The sequence below is a fragment of the Camelus dromedarius genome, chromosome 7, assembly GCF_036321535.1.
Source record: "Camelus dromedarius isolate mCamDro1 chromosome 7, mCamDro1.pat, whole genome shotgun sequence".
In the NCBI taxonomy this organism is placed as follows: domain Eukaryota; kingdom Metazoa; phylum Chordata; class Mammalia; order Artiodactyla; family Camelidae; genus Camelus; species Camelus dromedarius.
Genome location: NC_087442.1, coordinates 19,683,261 through 19,704,010, shown reverse-complemented (window position 1 = coordinate 19,704,010; position 20,750 = coordinate 19,683,261). Strand labels below are relative to the sequence as shown.

The 20,750-nt window shown below is 41.7% G+C and overlaps 2 protein-coding genes across 4 annotated transcripts in view; both read right to left on the bottom strand.

The window, feature by feature from the left end:
* The window catches only part of COPG2 (COPI coat complex subunit gamma 2), a 127,803-nt gene extending 124,789 nt beyond the window's left edge, over window positions 1-3,014 (bottom strand). For 2 of the 3 annotated variants that reach the window (XM_031455367.2, XM_064487361.1), the window contains exons 1-3: window positions 2,866-3,014; window positions 1,642-1,694; window positions 1,018-1,098 (exon numbers count right to left, since the gene is read on the bottom strand). In XM_031455367.2, coding sequence (XP_031311227.1) covers window positions 1,018-1,098; window positions 1,642-1,694; window positions 2,866-2,902 — 171 coding nt within the window. In that variant the 5' untranslated portion in view covers window positions 2,903-3,014. Of the gene's footprint in view, window positions 1-1,017; window positions 1,099-1,641; window positions 1,695-2,493; window positions 2,528-2,865 lie in introns of those variants that run through there. The other variant, XM_031455368.2, reaches the window with a different exon arrangement.
* A 321-nt stretch (window positions 3,015-3,335) lies between these two features.
* On the bottom strand, window positions 3,336-17,025 carry TSGA13 (testis specific 13). The gene is made up of 7 exons (XM_010975705.3): window positions 17,003-17,025; window positions 14,513-14,591; window positions 12,628-12,699; window positions 11,511-11,717; window positions 6,751-6,884; window positions 6,063-6,190; window positions 3,336-3,505 (listed from the first exon to the last, which is right to left on the bottom strand). Exons 1-7 carry the CDS (start codon window positions 17,023-17,025, stop codon window positions 3,336-3,338), a joined length of 813 nt encoding a protein of 270 aa, XP_010974007.1.
* Window positions 17,026-20,750: the final 3,725 nt, after the last annotated feature.

Genomic DNA, 20,750 nt, shown 5'->3' with positions numbered 1-20,750 from the left:
AGAGGGCAAAAATATTTTTGTTGGTTTTGTCTGCTATAACCCCAGTGCCTGAAACACTACATAGGACACAGCAGGTATGTCATAAATATAAATGCTGAATGACTGAATGAAATCTACTCCTGAATGCTTACTATGTGTCCAGGATTATTCTCAATGCTTTACCTTTATTGTCTCAATTAATCACTACAACTTTATAAAGCAGGTATTATCATAATCCCTATTTACAGAAAAGAACATTAAGGCACAAAACAGTTCAGGTCAGAATCATACTGCTATGTGGTGGAGTAGGGGTAATAAATACAGGCATACCTCAGAGATACTGTGGGTTCGGTTCAGACCATTGCAATATATATTGCTATAATTCAAGTCACAGGAATTTTTTGGTTTCCCAATGCCTATAAGAGTTATGTTTCCACTATACTTTAGTCTATTTTGTGCAATAGCATTATGTCTAAAAGAAATGTACACACCTTAATTTAAAAATACTTTATTGCTAAAAAATGCTAACCATCATCTGACAATGCAGGGTTGCCACAAACCTAAAATTTGTGTTTAAAAAAAAAAAGCAATAAAGCGAAGTGCAATAAAATGAGGTATGCCTGTATAGAATCTGAATATTAAAATCAAAGTTTTAAAACATCATTATTACATCTACCCCCCAAAAAGGATAAAATATCCACTTGGAATTTGTCTAAGATTTTGCAATATATTTTTGGAAGGACATAAAGACCTCTTAACAAATCTAAACAGCATGTTTTAACATTAACTAATACTTGTTAAATTCAAATCAATATTGAGAATCTACTATGTGCTTAGCTGGTTTGGTACCTCAAAAGTATATTTCATACTCCTTGTCCTCAAGAAATTTTATATAGTATTATGTTAATCAAACACTACAGATTTAAAATTAAGTAAATTAAAAAAAAATAAATAATTATCCTTTCCAGAAAGTACTTCACTGCATATTATGTATTGCTATTTCAGGACACAAGTCTGAGGAAAATCAAAATAATCTACCTGGTTCAATAAGTACAGAATCTTTGTAAGAATATGCAAACATCTTCTTGGATTGATGGGTGTTTCATTGAATATACGAGCCTGTGGAAACAAAAAACACTGCTATTTACAGTATATTTTCTATCTTTTCTATCACAGATTACAGAAAAATCAACTTTAATAAAGTAAGGACTATTATATATTTTAATCACAGTATCCAAATAATGTTGCTTACAGTTTTCAGTTTACTATGGTATATAATAAATCATTAGATGTGGCCCTGATTTTCCATTCTATACTCACCTCTACTTCAACTTGTGGGCTTTATTAAGCAAGAATCACAATACTTACCTACATCATTTGAATACAATGAGCTTATTATCTGTAACTTCCTTCAATAAGCTTGCCCTAAACATCTCTTTTGATATTTTATTTAAAATTCTCAACATGTGACAGAGTCTACATATTTTTGCATTTCTATAAGCTCTAGACTCTCCTGTGACAAATTACTCCTCTTCCCTCAAGTCTACGTTCTTGGAACTCAGTTACATCCTTTAATTCTTATGTTGGATCATAGCATTCCAGGGGCTCTCTGTCCACTTGTAAAACGGAACAGAAAACACACACTATATTTCTAAGCCATACCTCCTGTAAGACAGCACTCTTCTCCAGATGCCGGAAAGGATTGGAGCCACTACCTATATTATAAAACAAAACAAAAAAAAGTCTTTAATAGCTGCCCTACACAAACTTATTTACTTTCTATAGAAAGGTACTGAATGCTTGGGAAATTTCACCGAAGTGAGGTGACCACTTGGATATCACAGTCATAATCATTACTAATATGCATACAAAGTGATTAAAATCATTTGATTCTGGCACTAGTTCTGTCATTGCTAACCTGTAACATCCTGTACTTCTCTTTTGCAGAAATCCTGCCTGAAATGAGTGTCTTCCCTGTCCTCTTGTATGAATGTTACAAATATCTGTCATGTCCACACAACTAAGATTCATGAGATTGTGGTAGGGTCTTTTGGATTTACCTAAAGGAAAGCACTACTTTGTGTTTCTAACATTTATTGCGAGGCAGAAGAGTTCATCAGAGAATCATATAATCTTCAAGCTGGAAGGGACCACAGAGGTTTACTAACTCAGTCCTCGACCACACACTGTGAAAGCAGCTATCAATCATTGAGGGTTTGGGGGGTTTTTTTGAGGTGGCTGGGCATCTTCCCATTTGCTCTGGACCAAAGACCGGTATCAAGATGAATCTCACTTTCGGATGCTTCAGTATTAAATGAGCTAGGTACCACGAACAGCCTTGCCCCAGGGAAGAGGACCGAGTAAAGGTCCCCAAGAAGATTGGGAGGTACAAGCCAACACAAAGTTCACATATACACACTGTCCCGTCGATCCCAGACCCCCTCTGGGCCTACTACTACCAGCGTCCCCCACCCACGCCTGCCCCACCCCCGTCTCTCGCGCGCGCAAACTCACTCCCTCTGCCACCTGCCATGTGCCCGCCCTTTTTGGCGGGCAGCCCACCCGCGACGAACGGGCGGAGGCGGCTCCGAGGAACTGCGCCGGAGGAGGGGGCTGGGGGCGGGGCTGCCGAGCAGCCCGAGGCGGCGCACGGGTGCCGGGGCGGGAGCGCGCGACCCGAGGGGAGGCTCCGGCGCCCGGGGGAGGGGCTAGGGGCAGGCCCCCGGCTGGAGCGGAGCGGGGCGGAGGAGGGGCCGAGATCCAACTCCGGCCCCTTGGCACACCGGCGCCCACGCCCCCAGGCCCGCAGTCCCCGAGAGCAGGTGGCGGCAGGCTGGGGAAGGGGCCCCCGCGGCCGAGGGTGGGCGTCAAAAGCCCCGCGCGTACCAGACTCCTCGTCCTTCTTGTCGAATTTTTTAATCATCTTGGACGACTTCCCAGCGCCCAGACCCACCGCAACCGTCCCAGGCGCCGCAGCCGGCAAGCGGAAGAGGCTCAGGAAGACCGGCCCTGTGCTCTGGCGCCGGTTGGGCTGCCGTCCCGTCACTCGGAGAGAAGGCCCGCCCTCCCAGGCCGTGGCGGCCGCACTCACCCCCCAGGGGACGTGACCACGCCCTCTCCTACGCCCCCAGCCGGGCGGAGGCGGGGCCAGGTGGAGGGCCCCCAGGGCCACGGCCACGCCCCTGCGGCGACAGGTCTCAGCCAGGGGCTAGCCCCGGCCCTCCCTGCTAGCGACCGGGCAGCCCACGCCCGGAGCGGGCAGAATGTGATTTTATTTGGTTGGCACGCCCTAGATGGCGACTTCTGCAGGCTGCTCAGTCTCTGGAGACCAGGCGAGAGGCGTGATGAGTTTACTTTCACTTAGTGACAGTGGCTTTTTTTATAATCCACTGTTGGGCCCTTCCATTGCGGAAGGTGCTCTCTCCTGGCACGGTTCTGGTGGGCTTCTCTTTCAGAAGTGGTGAAAGGGTTAATGGTTCCCAGATCATCTGGGATGTTGGCAAGTCGCTCCCTGACTTCTCGGAGACTGAAACAAAGCACAGGGCACCTTCGTGAATGTGAATTTCCCGAGAGTTTAGGACACTTGATGTGAGGCATGAAAACAGACCCACTTCTAGGGCAGGGAAAGCGGGTCTTCACTCTTAGCAAGTGGGTAGATTTTGGACCACGGACTACAACTCCCAGCCTTCTTTATAACTTTTCCCTTCATCAACACGCAATTGAAATCACTGCCATTTTAGGGTCTTCCCTGTTTAATACCACCCCTTTCAAATGATTCCATCTGCGGTCATTTTGACACTTACGTAATTCTTACTAAGATGAGTTCACTTACATCAATTGTATATTCGCATTCCTCGTAGCCTCTTCCTAAAATATGTGTTGATTTTTAGTTCTCCTGAGAGTGTAACTAAGGAACATTACTTTTTCCAAATTTTCTTTCAAACTCTGCCCATTCTTGGATGTCTCCATTGTGGGTTTTTCTTGCTCCCATCCCTCCCCACTTTTTTTGAAGCATTATACCTTGTAAATATCCCTTGGATCTGTTTTCTTATTCCTACTGCTGTCACCTTAATTCAGGTCCTATCTGTTTGTTCCTTGGACAGTCTCCTTAACCAGCCTTCCTGGCCCCCATCCAAACCATTCTCTATGTAATCTTTATTTGGATGTCTGGTAAACATGGAACATTATTGGTGGAAGGAGGTGTTGCTAGGTCCTCTTTTGCTTGAACTGGAGACACCTTCGACTTCACAGTAGATTGTCTTTGTTTAGGAAAAGCACAATAATGGGTCTTTTAGATACATAAGTAAATATCCTCTCATTTTTCTTGAGGGAAACTGTAAAGTCACCATAAAATCTAATAAATGCTGCAGACTGAGATACTAAGTGTTCTGTTTATAAATGTAAATTGAATCATGCCCTTGAAAAAAAAATCAGAGAAATTCTAATCCAGATTAGATTCTAGATTCGGGAGAAATTCTTTCAGAATGGATTTAAGCTGAGCTGCTGATAGTCTGCATACGGTATCATTTAAGATTTAACTCTGACTTTACTAAATGTACTGTTATGTTTGCCTTATCTGGCTTGTAAAGCTCTAACCTTGTTTTCCATGTGGAGTATCCCTTGAAGGAAATAGATGTTCCTACTTATTTATTCTGGGGCTAAAAATAAACAGGCTTAGGGGAAGGAGCAACCCTCATCCCCTTCCTTGCACCAAGGGAATTGGGAGCCAAGGCAGAGACAGTGTAGATAAGCCAGGAGACTCCCTGATAAGAACGGGTAATGTGCTGAGGGCCTGCTGGAACGTAGGAAGGAACTGAGGCGGGTTTGAGGCTGAACCTAAGAGTATCCCCTTTGAAAGCAAGATAAATAACTCTCTGCCCTCCTTTAACTTTTCTCCACAGCTATGAAGTGTTGTTTAATACCACAGCTTGGTTTTAGCTGTATATGGGGAGTTAAGAGAGGCAGTAGGTGGGCATCAGGTGGGGCAGCAAATAGGTACGGGAGGAGCAGAGAAGCTTGAAGAAGCCAGGTAAGGGATGGTACCATGTGACCTCATACATCTGGAACCATGACTGTTTGGACTGAGGCTGACTGGTAGTCACTCGGATGGCCTTGTGGAACAGGTAAGTACACCTTAGGGAGTTTCAGAAATTGCTTGAGGAGAGAAACCCCATAGAAGAAATGAACATTATCTTGAAGCCACAGGCTGGTGAAGTCTGGGGACCCATCGATTGTACTTCTAGTACACAAATGTGTGTTCAGTGCTCTGAAATCCTTCAGTGAGTCCCAACCACCTGCTGGATAAAACCTAAGCCCTTATTTATGCAAATATATAAGGCCCTTCATGACCTGGCCCATCCACGGATCTCACATATTGAAAGTGCTATTATTGGTGCTTGATAAATATCTAACACTTAGTAGGTGCCCCATAAATGTTGCCAAATGAATGATGATTTGTGAGGAGCATTCTCGTTGCCCCCTCTTCTGTACAACCTTATCCCAAACCCCTCACACCCCATGTCCTGCCTCAACCCCAAAGAGACTCATGGGTCTCTGAGACTTGCAGCTTATCCTTTGATCTTTCTAGAACAGCTTTCCTCGAAGTGTGATAGGCATGCCACTGGGTAGTTTTCGGTGATACATAGATAAACATTTTCTATTCTAATTTTTATGAATTTGATTAAATGGATGTCAGAGGAAAAAAAACGTAATTAGTGTATCAAACCCATAATGTCAGTGATATAATATTAGTTAGGACAAGTACCCAAAAAATCGTTTTAAAGAAAAACATTAAGTAAATAATAGGGCATATAACACATTGACCAAATCTCATAAACTGGTAGGTAATGTAGTTAGGGGAACACCATGCTAGAGCTTTCTTGAAATTTGAGGATTTAAATAGGATCCAAAACCGAGCACTACATGGGCCTCTATCAGTTCTCAGCTTCCATGCTACAAGGAAAAATAGTCTCCAGAACCTCTAAGAGAGATGCTGATTTGCCCTTGCCGCTCATCCCCATGGGCTGTCCCTCCTGCTCACATCTCCAGCTCGTAAACCATTGCTTTGAAAGAGAGAAGCTTACCGTCATTCCTCGTGTCTCTTTTACAGACAGGAGCAAAGTTCAGCTGAGGGTACATTTTTTTCTGTTTTCTCAAAGCGTACGCCTTTGAATACTTCCCTTCACTCTTGAAATCCTTGTCCGTGGAAAACCTTAACAAAGAAAGTTCATTTAGTAGGTCCTAGGGTAGGGGGTTAATGGAACCAGTCACTGGATTCTCAGATTCTGGGGGAGCAGAAAGGATTAGAGTGTGTTCATTGGTACCGAGTGGTTATATTGTCCAGCGGAAGGGGTGCTTCTAGAACCTACCATCGTAAATCTGTGAAGGAACTCCAGAATCTTCTCTCTCCTCTCCGCACCAGGTGTAGGCTGCTCCTATTACTAGTTTCAAATAAAATCTCATACATGGCACATTGTTCCTGTATTACAGCCCTTAACACACACTGAGGGAAAGTTTTTTGTTGTTTCCCTTAAAGCACAGACCTTTGAATCCTTCTCTTCACCTTGAAAATCATTCTCGTGAAAAACCTTAGTTTTGCATTGCTGTTTCTCTTTTGTTAAGGTGGAAATGAGGTCAGGGGTCATGTAGGAAAGCTGTCTTATTATTATACGGTTGTCCATATCCCCTATACCCAAAAAGTGTTTGTTAAATTGTATTGAAAAGAGATAGTGATATGAATAAAGAAAAGGTAGGAAAGAGCTAGGACTTCACCTAAACCATTGTTCTTGCTTGGATGCAGGGTCCTCCAACAGTGTCACCGGGAAGATTGGTTTCAGCTCAGATCTTAACTTTTTTTTCTGAGACATCAGGGGTAGGTTCTCAGCGGGTTTGTGCTGACAACTTTCCTGCAGCAGAGGAAGGAAGAGTAAATTAGGTGTAGGGGTAAGGGGTAATCTGAGTGCTCTGGGACTTACAGGCTGAATTCCACTCCTGGATTAAGCTCCAGTTCCCCTAAAATCATGCAATAAAACCTGTCAGAGAGAGAAGTAGGGACACAGAAACCCAAAGAAGAGGAAGCAGTTCTCTGAGTGGGCTAATACCTGTTTCATATCCAGATGATTTGCCCAAAGCTTGGTCAGTTTCCCAAATAATTGATTGAGCTTGCCCACTGGCCCTTTGAAGGGAATGGCAGAGGAATTTACCAGGTTTTGAAAAGGATTCAACGAGTGAACTTCTTAGGAAACCAAACATTTGGTAATAAATTGGGAAATAGACCCATGGGACTCTACCCACCTTCCTTGGAGATGGCTGCCTCATTCACATGCCATTCTCTATCTGCAGTGAAAAGGCCACAGAATGGGATGTTTTGTGAGGTAATAATTTCCTCATTATTAAAGTAATAGAATCAAAATCTTTCAGAAAGGATCTTAAGGGTCATCCAGTCTAACCATTCATCTGACACTCTTAGCCCCTCTACAATAACACTATCAAGTGGTCAATCTGCCTATGCCTAAAAACCCAGTGTATTTAACCTTTGATCAGCTGACTGCTATCTCCTAGGAACTTCTACACTATACTCCAAACAGAACAAATCTAGCATCTCTTCCAGTGTTCTTAAATAATTTGAAGAAATCTATCACGTTCCTCCTGAGCTTCCTCTCCCTTCCCGGCTCAACTTTGCCAACACTTTGAACTTTTTTTCCATATGATATGACTTTGGGTTCCCTTTTCTCCAACTCTCATTTTAACTCATTTGAGGAAGTTGCAATTTATATTTTTCCTAATGTGTGGCAATCTGAAATGAAAATCAGATGCTAGATGTAGTAACTGCAGGACATATCCCATTAAAGTCTCTATTCAAACATCATTGCTGCTTCTGAGAGCCTTCCCTAATACGGTATCTAAAATCCCCATTCACACCCATCACTCTCTATTCCCTCAACCTGCTTTTGAGCGCTTATCATATTATACATTATCTGTACGATTGTTGGCTTGATTATGGACTGTCTGCCTACCTCACTGGAATTAAACTTCATTCCAGCAAACTTTGACTTAGTCACGGATAGATCCTTACTACCCCATAACATTGCCTGGCACATAGTAAGTGCTTAATAGATATGTGTTGAATGAATAAAAGAACGACAATTAATGACACATTTTTTTGTCATAATTAATTGACACATACTGAACTTTTTCGCTCAGAATTTTAAAACCTCTTAAAGGATACTGAACAACTTTTAATGAAAAAGAATATGAAAACAAATATATGTATATATTTGCATGACTGGGACATTACGCTGTACACCAGAAATTGACAAATTGTAACTGACTATACTTCAATAAAAAAACAAAACAAAACAACACAAAACAAATAAAGACTACTGAACCATGCTGAACCATGTTTTTTTAATTCTGTACTTGTACTCTTTAAGCTCTTCCAGTTTTGAGGGACAGGAATCCACTCAAGTTACCTCAAATAATAGGGGTTTTATGGCAACAGCACATATGCCTAGGACCTAAGACTTGGGTTAAAATCTGGCCACAAGAGAACAGAAACCTTAGCAGAGCTAGACCTCAGAGCAGAAAAATGAGAATAAAAAAGCTACTTGAAATCCAAGGCAGCATTGGCTAAGGACCACTACTGTATGAGTCTCAAACATCAAATCATTAACAGGTTTCTGACTTTCTTCCTGTCTGCTTCCTTCTCTCTCTGGTGTGTTCACTCCTTATCTTTTCTGCATATCTTTTTTCTACCTATAGCTTCTGCTTATTCATTTCTACTTCCCAATGACTTCAACTTGCCCCCACCTTCTTCCTCATGGTTTGACTCTTTTATGGTCTCTCTATATGCCTTTCTATCATTCCTACAGCCTCAGTCTCTTCCTTTACCAATTCAGATGCCTGGAAGCAAGAATCTGATTAGCTCCAGGATTTTGGTTGTTAGTAGATGAATTGGTTTGGGTTTTAGTTTGGTTTTTGGTGTCTGTTTGTTTTGGTTTGGTGGCATACCAGTCTACGCTGTAGGTCATTAACTAGCCTATGAATTTTGCTTCACTAGGTCTGGTGTCCTCCTCTGGTCCTAGCTAGGAGTAGGGAACTAAGTCTACTTGTACAAAACAGGACCTCTTAGGTCCTATTCTTCACAAACTGTGGTAGGGCCCTTTCACTTTGAAGGCGCTGTGTGTATAACATCTACTCTGATAGACATGTCTGATCCATTCTTCAGCTTGATTGCTGGAACCCACCCTCTTCCTATACACATGCCTGGGTGTAGCAAAAGAATGCTGCTTTTGTGTATAATCTTAGGCTCACAAAAGACTGTTACCTTTGTCTAGCAAGAAAAGAAGGGGATGCAGCATAAATATTAAAAAGGCATTCTAGATATTGGGCATGTCCATCTTCTTGGATTTATTCCACATAGCACCATAAAATGACCATGCTGCCAGTCTTGGACAATCAGAGCCTTAACTCTACTAATGCAATTTAGCTGATACCACAATATACTCATGAATATGATCATGTCCCACATGGGATCTGGAAGGCTCACAAGGTGTCAGCTGTTGGATGAGAGATCTTTTTGCACCAAGGTTACATGATAGTCTTGTATTTCCTGCTCTACCTGGAGCAAGGCAATTGTGGTGTGGCATTTGTTCCTCTCTCAGTGTATATTACCCACTACCATGAGAAACAACCAACGCACTTATGTTAAAATGGCACGAATTCTGAGACCCAAGAGACTATAGGCAATGAATTCCTTAACTCCTTTGTCAGCCTACGCCATTGGTTATTAGCATTATATCCTCCATTTGGAAAGGAATCTCTCACTGCTATTCATCTAGCAACTAAGAAAATACTAATTCCTCTCTTGGCCTTAGCGCCATCTTCTGAGAAGCCTCCGTGCCATGAAAGCGAATTGGAGGAAGAAGTGAATGCGCAGGCTGAAGCTCAAAAGAAGAAAGATAAGGCAGAGGTCCAACTGAACTTGTACACCCATGGAAGCCACAGGAGCAGAAGCAAGGAAAGCCAGAGGCCAGGGACACTAATAGATACTGTTGGACTACATGTCTACTGTCTAGAACTTGTCTCAATGGATCTGGAACATGTACCGCCATTCTGATCGCCTCGACCACCTTTAAGAGACCCATCTTGCTCATATCAAAATGGGCCCTTTTGGTCCTTTGCCCTGGACCTGTGATATTCTGGACTAGTTCTGCTCTTAGTTGTGGCTGAATGTAACGTGTACAATAAACCATCTCCTGCTATCTTAGCTGAAGGAAAAAAAAAAAAAAGAGAAAATAGTAATTCTAAATTGACCACATTTTATTGTAAGGATCTGTCTTGGGTAATTCCACTCCCAGCATCAAATCTCTGGTATAATTAGATTTTTTTGTTTGCACTCTCATTTGTCTCATTTAATTTCTTCTTGTTATATTACACCAGCTCTTAAGCTTGTCAAGATCTTTTTTAAACCATGGTTCCTAAAGTTTTCTTAAACTGATTTTCTCCACTTTCTCTGCTGTTGATTTAGTTCAATTCTTCAGCATCTCTCACCTTGACAATTATAGTAACATCACAACAAATCTGATTTTTGTCTCTTCCACAACAATCTTCCTCTCAACTTCCAAAAAAGTTCTTTCTAAAATGCAAGTTTGATTATACCTATCTCATGCCATTTGCTCTCTTACATCTCCCTAAATGCACTTCACTTCTCCAGTCTCCATGCCTTTGCCCTTCCCACTGATTGGAATATTCTCCTATTCTTTCGTCAGGTGTCACATCCTCCGTAAAACCTCCCTGATTACTTCCTTTCCCCTAACAAAGATACTCTTCACTACTGTATATTAGTGTGTCCTGTATATTCTATTATTTGTATATCCTGGTATAATTACTTTTTATATCTCATTTATTGATTGTCTCTCCTGTTAGACTCCAAGTCTTTCAGGTTGGAAACTGTCCTATAATCATCTTTATATTTTAGTTCTTAGCTTAGTTATGTCTCCAGCAATTGTTTATTGAATTGAATTTGAACTTCTTTTGTGTACAACAGAGTCCCAAACATCTGGCCACTGTGATAGTAAATTTTCTGTTCCTCTTCCTTTCTGACACCCAAAAGCAATGGAGTAGAGCATAATCCTTTACCCCTTTCCCATTTAGGTACTCGTTTCTGTTCCTTATTCCTCATTTCCTGATGTATCTGTTGCTACTCTATACTCAACTAGAAAGCCAGTGGCTAATTTACCCTTTTAAAATTACAAACTAAATATCTTTGGCCAAGGAGAGACAATTTTGAATTAAGATCCTCTTTTCTCCATGCAATGAAGTTTCATGACCCAAGATCGTACAACTCCAATTCTGAGTATTTCCCAGGCCCTCAGAGTCTGTTTGGTGAAGCATGTCGCAAAGAATAAGAGGGAAGAGGTTGGCTCCTGAGTTCCATCCTCCATGTGAAGTCAGCTCCCTTCTTCAAGCTGACTCCTAATTCTTTAGGGTCCTAACTCAGAGTGCCAGGAAATTTCCCCAGGTGCCATTACCTTAAGCAGTAACTCCTTCGAGAAGTATTTTGGTGTGTCGTCCTTTCCTTGATGGTCAGTTGGGCAGGGAGGTGGGTTGTTGGTCAGAATCAGTAAAGTCTTATCCTGATCATACTCTGTTACTTTTAACATGAAGCTTTGGATTTTCCTGTTTCGAGCCAGGAATTTATGCAGCGCAGTGGGCTTCATAGGCTCATAGTACTGGGCCTGAGCAGACAGAAAGGTTTCCAGAGAGACAGAAGGATTAGATCAAGAGAAAAGTAACAAATCAGTTGGCTAATCTTTTGCCTCTGTGGTGTAGGGACAGAGGCTGGGCAGGGCTGGACAAATCTGCTCTGAAATTTAAAAGAAAATATCTGAAACTCTCCATCCCTTTCTTTTCTCAGAGTATTCCCCACAAATAGACCAAGGGGCTGGGGAAATGAGATGGAAAGATTCCCACAACAAAAAGAGCAAGATGACTTAATTCTTATGAAAAAGTGTAACATTGTGCCCAACGCAATAAGGCAAGCGGAAGTTTCTATGTTAAACCTAAATGGCCTTCTCTACAATTCGCTCTGAGGCAGAAGGGAGAAATGGCCAGAGACCAAATCTCCTTTGTCAGGGAGTCCTGGAGGGCGCAGAGGGCAGGCAACACAGCCCTTATCAGCATCTTCCCACCCACCAGTGTTTCTCCACAGGCACAACCACGTTACTATGCATAATAGCACCACGTTAAAAAAGGAAAAGCAGTCACAAAAGACAGCGTGTCACTTAACATGTGGTGGAGGAAGGGGCAGTCCCACTAAATTTGCTTTTCCATCAGTAGGAGGAAGGCAGAGGATTAGAGAGGGAGGAAGGGAGAGGAAGAGAATAGAATGCTTCCTGATTATAAACATGTTTTCTCAACTTAAAAAAAATCAGCTGCAGTGTCCACCTTCTTCCCAGCCCCTCCCACCTCCCTCATCACCATTCCCAGCATAGTGTCCTAGGACAGCTCTGCTTCCCTGTCTGGGGAGGATGCACAGTCACAGAAGGTGGTGGCCCTCAGAGGCATTCAGGATACTCTGCAGCACATCACAGTACCGCTGCTGAAACTTGCTCTTAGAGATCTTGGGGGAGTGCTTTTATCACCTACCAAATTAGGATGGACCGTGTAATGCTGAAGTTTCTCCAGAACAAATTTTGATTGCCCGACTGCATCAAAAATCTAGAGACAATAATCAAAATTAGTAGTTTCAAGTGGCACCTTGTCTAAATAATATTCCATTCCTTCCCTTCCCTTAGTCTTGCTAACATCTGATCTCTAACTTAAATTAAGCGAGAAGAACTTCACGTCCTGTGCCTTGGGTTTCTGGAACGAGGCAGAGCTAGGTTCTAAGACATCCTGACAGGGAGGCTCGTGCGTGGAAATGTGGCCCAGCTTTGTGAAATGCTAAGAGCTGTTAGGAGGTGAAGCAGGCAAGAGCATCACCAGAGTTCAGACGGGGACAAATCATGCCAAGGGCTCACACCTCTTTCTTCTGCCCTTTCTATTTCTAGAGGAGGGAAATTAGGTGAAAATCAACCTGGAGGACACCCTTTAAGGAGAAAAGCAAGTTACAAAAGGGCAATAACCTAAGGGTTGTGAGTGGAAGCAAGCCCTGGGGATAACTGCTTACTGAGCTGGGGGCACACAGAGGAAGGGAGAAGGCATGGTGTAGTTTGCATTTTTGAATATTTGTGCGATATATGATTTTTCCAGTAATGTGGCAAAAGTAACTGAATTTTGGTTGCACTTGGCTGCCACTTTGCATTTTTCTGCCAGTGGTTGTGCTGGTGATTGGCAGCCTGAGTATCCAGTCTGGTGGTAGAGTTGCTGGGCCTCCTCCATCTCCTTCTGCTGACCCCAGGGTTGTTGCCTGGCCTCTAGTTTAGCCCTAGGTTATATAAGGATGAATCAAGGGGATGAGAACACAAGGAGACAGAAGCTCTGAGTTACCTCCTTTGGGCTTGGCCTAGTGAGAAATCAGAGAAGAACAATCCTGTATGTGGATACGCATTTCTAAAGACAGCCATGCCCCCCAAGGAGGTGGTACCGTAAGATGGGGTTCAGAAGAAAAGGCACATGCACTGAACAGGTGAATACAGTGAGAAGGTGAATGAAGAAGAGGGAGGTAGTAAAAATGGGACAGAACTGTGTGATGAGGACAGGTGTTATGCTCCAAGAAAAAACGCCAGCAGTTGGCAATTCCCAGGGGTTGGAGGAGGACTAAAAGGAGGACCAGCAGAGCCATGCCATACATTCCTCTGGGGATGGTGGGATGAAATAGGGAATAAATCCAAAGATGCAATGATTTAATTTGTATTACCTTCTGTAAAACCGAAGTCCCTTTGTTTTAAACAAAAATATATTTGAAAAATCTGCTTCGTAGAAATATATATATTTTAAAATCCCAGAAGTTTTGGAACAATTTATTTGAGGGAAGATATGAAAACTTTTCTTTTACAGTTTTTTAAAAAATTAATTTTAGGAGGGTAAGTCTCTGGGGAAAATGATTTTACTCCCCAATTCTTCTGGGTTCCAAATTAGTCTCCAACAGTTGACTAAATCCACAAGAGTGTCCAAATTGGACTATGTATTTAGTTTTATGTTGAATTGCACCATCTCTGGCTGATGAAATAAAAGTTGGCCTGGAATATTCACTTGAATGTGATAAACCTGGGGAAGCAACCAAGCTACCCAAGGAGTTTTGCTGCAAGAAGCGACTACAAAATCTAGCTAAGTCAGGGTTTAACACTCGCCCGTGCCCCAAAACAGATTTCTGGTCCCTGGGTGTTGAACCCTGATTCATTGCTGATATGTCCCTGTCTCTTCCCTTTTCTATGTCTCTGTTTCTCTTTCATAAAATTAGACAAGTTAACCTTACTTTTTATATACATCTTGATACATTTTTGCTTTTCAACAGGAAGTTTGTGAGACTAGCTTCTAAAGCAATTCCAAAGAAAGATTATAAATGAAAATTGCTAATGCTCTTTCTTACCTCATCACTGTCAACAATCGTTTCTTTCTCAAGTTCAACTGGGCTAGTTCTTGACGTCCTTGATTTGCCATATTGAAACCTGAAAAAAGAGGCAGAATATCCAGTTGTTTTTTTCTTACTCGGAGGCTTGGTCTTCTACATGTTCTCAATCTCCTTCAAAGTTTGGGGACCTGACCTAGAAGAGCCCAGTTTGGGCGATCACTAATTCCATATGCATAGGTACTGAAGAATAGGACTCATTATTCAGCTTGCAATCCTGGCGGAAAACAAAACCTCAGTTTCAAGGGTTAAGTAAGTGGGACCTCTTGGAGACATGATAACAACTGACAAGTTGATTTCTTCTAAAACAGAGGTTTTGAGAAATGCAAATTCAAACCACAATGACCTAACACCTCACACCTGTCAGAATGGCTATTATCAAAAAGGACACAACAAATGTTAGGAAGATGTGGAGAAAATGGCATTCTCATACACTGTTTGTGGGAATGTAAATTGGTGCAGCCACTATGGAAAACAGCACAGAGGTTCCTAAGAAAAACTAGAATTAGAACTACCATAAGACCTAGCAATTCCACTCCTGGGTATACATCCAAAAAAAAAAAAAAAAAAAAAAAAAACCTTGGAAATACTAAGTCAAAAATATCCATGCACCCCAATGTCCATAGCAGCATTATTTACAATTGCTAAGATATAGAACCAATGTAAGGGTCCATCAACAGGTAAATGGATAAAGAAGATGTGGTATATATATACAAGGGAATACTACTCAACCATAAAAAAGAATGAAATTTTGCCATTTGCAACAACATGGATAGACTTAGGAGGTATTACACTAAGTGAAATAAGTCAGACAGAAAAAAATAAATATTATATAATATTACTTATATGTGGAATCTAAAAAATATAACTAGGGGATATAACAAAAAAGAAACAGACTCATAGATATAGAGAACAAACTAGTGGTTACCAATGGGGAGAAGAAAGTGGAGAGGGGCAAGACAGGGGTAGGGGATTAAGAGGCACAAACTACTATGTATAAGAAAAATAAGCTACAAGGATATGTTGCACAACACAGGGAATAAAGCCAGTACTTTATAATAACTATAAATAGAATATAACATTTAAAAATTGTGAATCACCATGTTGTACACCTGAAATTTTATAATATTGTACATCAACTATACCTCAGTTAAAAATATAAGGGTTTTAGACCACTCAAGGCAGTGGTCTGGTAGACAGCTTAAGCAAATTCTTCTGGGCAACTGGACCATCATAATACCTTTAAAGACCACCGAATGTTTTGAATGCCTACCTGCCTATTCTTTTCTACATGGGAATGGCTCTGCCTTTGCCAACAATTAGCCAGTGATTCCATGAGAAGGAATATAGTTAGTGGAACTTCACAACTAAATTTCCAATTCTTACTGATTGTACTTGGATTACTGGCTTCCTCATGTACCTAACCACATCTAAGCTTCCCTACCTAGAATTAAGGTAGTAAAAATAATCATCAGTGGCAACTATTCTCATAATCTATATTTTCACTTACTTTCCCATTACCCCTCTCCAGATACCAGTTCCCCTTGGGGAAAAGAAGGAGAGGGGCAAAAGTTGCAATATTTACTAACAAAGTATTTTGGACTCCTTGACTGATTCTTATTAAACCCATTCACTGCCTGAACATAGTGAAAGATACTCATCAATAAGACTGGGTTAGTGATTAAAATAAATGGCCTGCTTTCTCACTGGAGGTTAAACTAGCTTAAATTAAGTCAGATCCTGGAACTGCCTCAACTAGACCTCTCTCCTTTAAAAATGAGGGTGGCAGAGTAAGGGCCAAAATAAGAAAAGCAGAAACAGCCAAGCTATGTAGTTGGTAGGTCAACTCGCTATGGCATGGTACAACAATCCTAAATCCAGAATCAAACCCCATCCAAGGATGGCTCACTTCCATCTATTGCTGGCCACCAGCTGCATCATTGACTCAGGCTAGAGGTCTTAAAAATAGTCCCAAGGGGAGCTGGTGACATATTGTGGATAGACTAAAATAAATGCATCCCCACTAAACATCTTAAAGTTGGTGCCCTTTTGATGAGTCCTGTTACCTTATGTTATCTAATAATTAATAATGTGTTATAATATGTATTATAGCACTTTTCAAAAATGATTCTCTGGTATCTAAAAGGCAGCACAGGATCCCAGACACTCGTCTTCAAGGCCAATTTAAGGCATAGTGCTGCATGAAAAATGCTCCTTCAGCCCAGCGGCGTCCACCTCTGACAGCCTGCTGCTTTCTTTTTGCTGAAGCTACTCTGGCTACTGCATGAAGCACAGACCAAGATCTGGTGTTTGATCCGAGGACAGCCAGTCAATTAAAATGTTTTTAATGAGTGTCTACTCTGACTAGCACTGTTCAAAGTGATGTGGGCTACAAAATAAGTCTGTATAAGAAGGTATTCATAACGTAGTCGGGCAAACAAGACCACACACTTGGCATATCTCTTTCGGCCCATTGCTCTTCCGCTGCTGAGTGGGCCAACACAAGGCAGGTATTCACTCAGAGGCCAAACTCAGTGCCTCTAAATAGTCCACATTCTGCAGGGGTTCAGTTCGATCCAAACATTCTTCCCTTAGCACGTTCTGTGTGCCCGGCGCCTTCTTGATCCTGGATGGGAAACAAGAGAAGACCCATCAATGCTGCTGTGAATGTAGAAAATGCACAAGATGTGATGATCCTTGCCCTCAAGAACTTAAGTTTAGTTGGTAAATGCAGGGAGGGAAGAGGAAGTGATTGTTAAATGTGGAACACTAATGACAAATACATGCTAACATATTAGGTAAGTCACTTCATCTCCCGGGGCCTCAATTTCCTCATCTGTTAAAAGTGGAGAGTTAACCAAATGATTTAAAGGTGACATTCTGAGTCCATGATCATGGTGAGACTTACCTACATAAAGAGCTGAAATAAAATCAATTCGTGTGTCAGTTGTGGGGGAAATTTGGAAGAGCAGCCATCCTTTAATGTATACCTCCCCTCCCCCAATAAAATCATACTTTCCCAGATGTTAGGCCTGAGAAGCTGGGAATAGTGTGTGTATATTTTGGTGTGGGAAGTGGGTGGGACAGGGAATTGCTACCTCTTTGATACAGACAATTTCAAATGGAAGACAAAAGTCAATGAGGTGGAATCTACCATTTAGAGAAAAGACAGGCTAGTGAGGCTTGAGGTGGTTGCTTCCCAAAGGACTTGGAGCTTGAGCTGGGCCTTGTAGGGTGGTGTGTGAAGTGGCCTGACTGGAAGGTTATTTGATTTGGGTTTTGGCTTTGTTTTGTTGCTATTGTTGTTTTCAGCAGTAAGACAAAAAGTGGAGAGACAGCATGAAATCAAATTATGGGGGCCCTGACAATTCAGTGGAGCTTTGATAAGGACTATTAGCCCAAGCTGCTAGAAAGCCCATGGGTTTGGAGGGAAGACCTGTGTTAGTTTTAAGAGTGTTCAGTTTATGTCTAGTTTGGTTGTCTAGGCAGGAGTCCTAAATGTGATTGTCTAGAATGCGTAACTCCACTGAGAAACCTCTGAAAGTTCCCTTCAAGGGAAATAGACCAGGGGGCTTTTCACCCTTTCCTCACCTTCAGCTTTTCTGGAATTGTGAGTCCAGCTCATGTGTAAACTGAAATGAAATTAAATAGGAGCCAACAAATTGGGAGGTACAAGTCTTGTGCTGCTTGCCTGCAACCCAGGGTGGGGAAAAAACACACACACAAACAAAAAAACTACACCTAAAATAAGAATTGAAAGATCTGGTGTACAATACCTTGAGGGACATCAGGAAGTCTTTGTTCAAGGAGAAAGGGAAGATTCCTTGACATGGAAACTATCCATTTTGAAAATGTTCTAGAAGAGACACAAGGAATTTGTGATGAAAAGGCAATCTAGAATGCTGAGGTGTTCTATGTTGGAGTCAGAGACTTTAAAAAAATCTGCTCCAATCTGCTCCAATTTGTTTTTCTAATCTATGACTTCCCAACACACACACACACACACACACACACACACACACACACACTGACCTTTTCACTGTATCTTAACCAACCTCTTCCTTAGCCAATGTTTTCACCCTATTCTTCAACCACAGTGAGCATTTCTCTTATGCTCCAAACTTAAAACTCTCTCCCCAACCTCTTCAAACCATCCGAGTCGTCTTCTCTTTTTATGCTCCTAGGCAGGCTTTGCTTTTTCAGAGAAGACTTTCCACATCAATCCAATCCCAAACGCTAGCCTCCAGGTACTTTTTTTGCGCATGCAATTATATAGTAAGTGGTTGTTCTACCTGTACTTTTCTTATGTGCAGGTTGTTTGCCTCCTAGGCAATCAGCTCCTTGAAAGTGAAATATGAATTTCACATATATTTGTTCCACCCACAGTGCTTTGTATATTAGGCATACAAAATTAATATTTGTTTATTTCAATATATTTACCAAACATTTATGATATGTTAGGCACTGTCCTAAGTAATGGGAACCAAACGTAAATCATATGTAGCCTTCAGCCTCAAAGAGCTCAGAGTTTAACTGGAAAGAGAGACAAGGAAAGAGTTGAATGCAACACATTGCAATGCCAATGTTAGTGATAAGTTCGGGACGCTATCGGAGCAGAGAGGAAAAGCACTTAACCTTGATGAGAAGAGACTGGGAGAGGTTTGACACTAATCCCTAAACTGAGCCTGCAAAAATGAGTGTGAGTTAACCAAGTGAAAAGAAAAGAAAACAGGCATTTGAGAAAGAGGGAGCAACATAAGCAAAAACATGAACCTAGAACAAAGCATGGCTTCTTTAGCAGAATTGCCAGTGACCATAGTATGCCTGGAATATAAGATTTAATGAAAAGGTAGCAAGAGATGAGACTAGAGAGGAAGCCAGGGTCCAAATCCTAGAGTGAAGTCCCTAATAGAAGCTTGTAGGTTATTCAGTGAGTAATGAAGAACTCTTGGGGGGTGTTAAGTCAGGGTACATTGAACAATACGTATTTTTAAACTGTGGAAATGGTGGCAGTGTGAACTATAGATTGGAAAGATGCAGAGGCCTTTGAGAAGGCTGTGGCAGTACTGAGCAAGGGTTGAGAAGTTATAAGGGTCTGAAGTGGTTGCAAATTTTTGTCACTCACCCTTGTCTCCTACCCCTGGATGACTTATTAAAAGATCGCTGACCAGATTCTCTCTGTTAGGAATTTGAAAGTTTGATAAAGACAGAGAGATGAAAGATGATTGTAGCTGAGTTACCTTATACAATGTCTCAGACAGAAAATTTGAGCTCCACCTGCCGAGGTCCCCAGAGATGCCCCAGATCAAGTCCTCCCTGAAGCGTGGTTATTCAGTTTTCCCTTCAATTCTGTGAGCTTTCCCAATGTCTTTTCAAATAATCATCCCCCTTTTTGCTTAAAGTAGTCAGTTTATTTCTGTTGTTTGCAACCAAAATAACCTAAACTAATATATGCTCTAAAACAAGATAGTGACAGTGAAGAAGGACAAAAGAAGGATATCTGAAAGAAGTTAGGAAGGTAAAATTAATAGGACTTGGTAACTAATAGGATCCATGGGCTCATGGATATTATAGTCACATTTCTAGCTCAGCTATATGAGTCAATGTAGGTGCAATTTACCAAAGTATAGAATAAAGGAGATGGAGTCAGTTTGGGAAGTAAATGATGAATTTTGGATTTGGTCAATTGAGTTTGGTGCAGGTGGGGACAGTGTTTAGTAAATGGTTTAAAATATGGGTCTGGAGCTCAAGGGAGAGAGAGGTTCGGGGAAGAATTACACATTTGGGAATCAGCTTCAATTATATGTGCTAGTTGAAGCCATTGGAGTAGATGAGATCAAGCAGGAGAAACGGTGAGCTGAAAAAGAGACTAAAACATAGGAACAGAGCCTCAGACAAAGCAAACACCAAAGGAGAGCCTCACGAGTGGACGGTGTAAAGGACACTGAAAGGCGTGGCCAGAGGTTGGAGAACCAGGAGAAAGGAGCTACAGAAATCATGGAAAGAGATGAGAAAAAGGAAGAGACCCTTGACCTTAAAGCATTGAAATTGCAACTTTTGAAGATATAGAAAAAGACTTAAAACTCACGCAAAGTACCAAAGCTTAATGAACAAGCCCGTGTTGCCTGTTATAAGGCAGATAAATCAGATCGAAACAAGCTACTAGGCTTGAGTTCATGGCAGAGCCAGGATTTGCTTG

Excerpts from the sequence above, each read along its gene's own strand:
- TSGA13 (XM_010975705.3), bottom strand. The coding sequence starts at position 17,025 with ATGGGCCGAAAGAGATATGCCAA. Across the intron at positions 6,885-11,510 it reads CGAAGGAGTTACTGCTTAAG|GAAAGTTGTCAGCACAAACC; the intron begins GTAATGGCACCT and ends CCTCTGCTGCAG. Across the intron at positions 6,191-6,750 it reads AAGCAAGAACAATGGTTTAG|GTTTTCCACGGACAAGGATT; the intron begins GTGAAGTCCTAG and ends TTCTTTGTTAAG.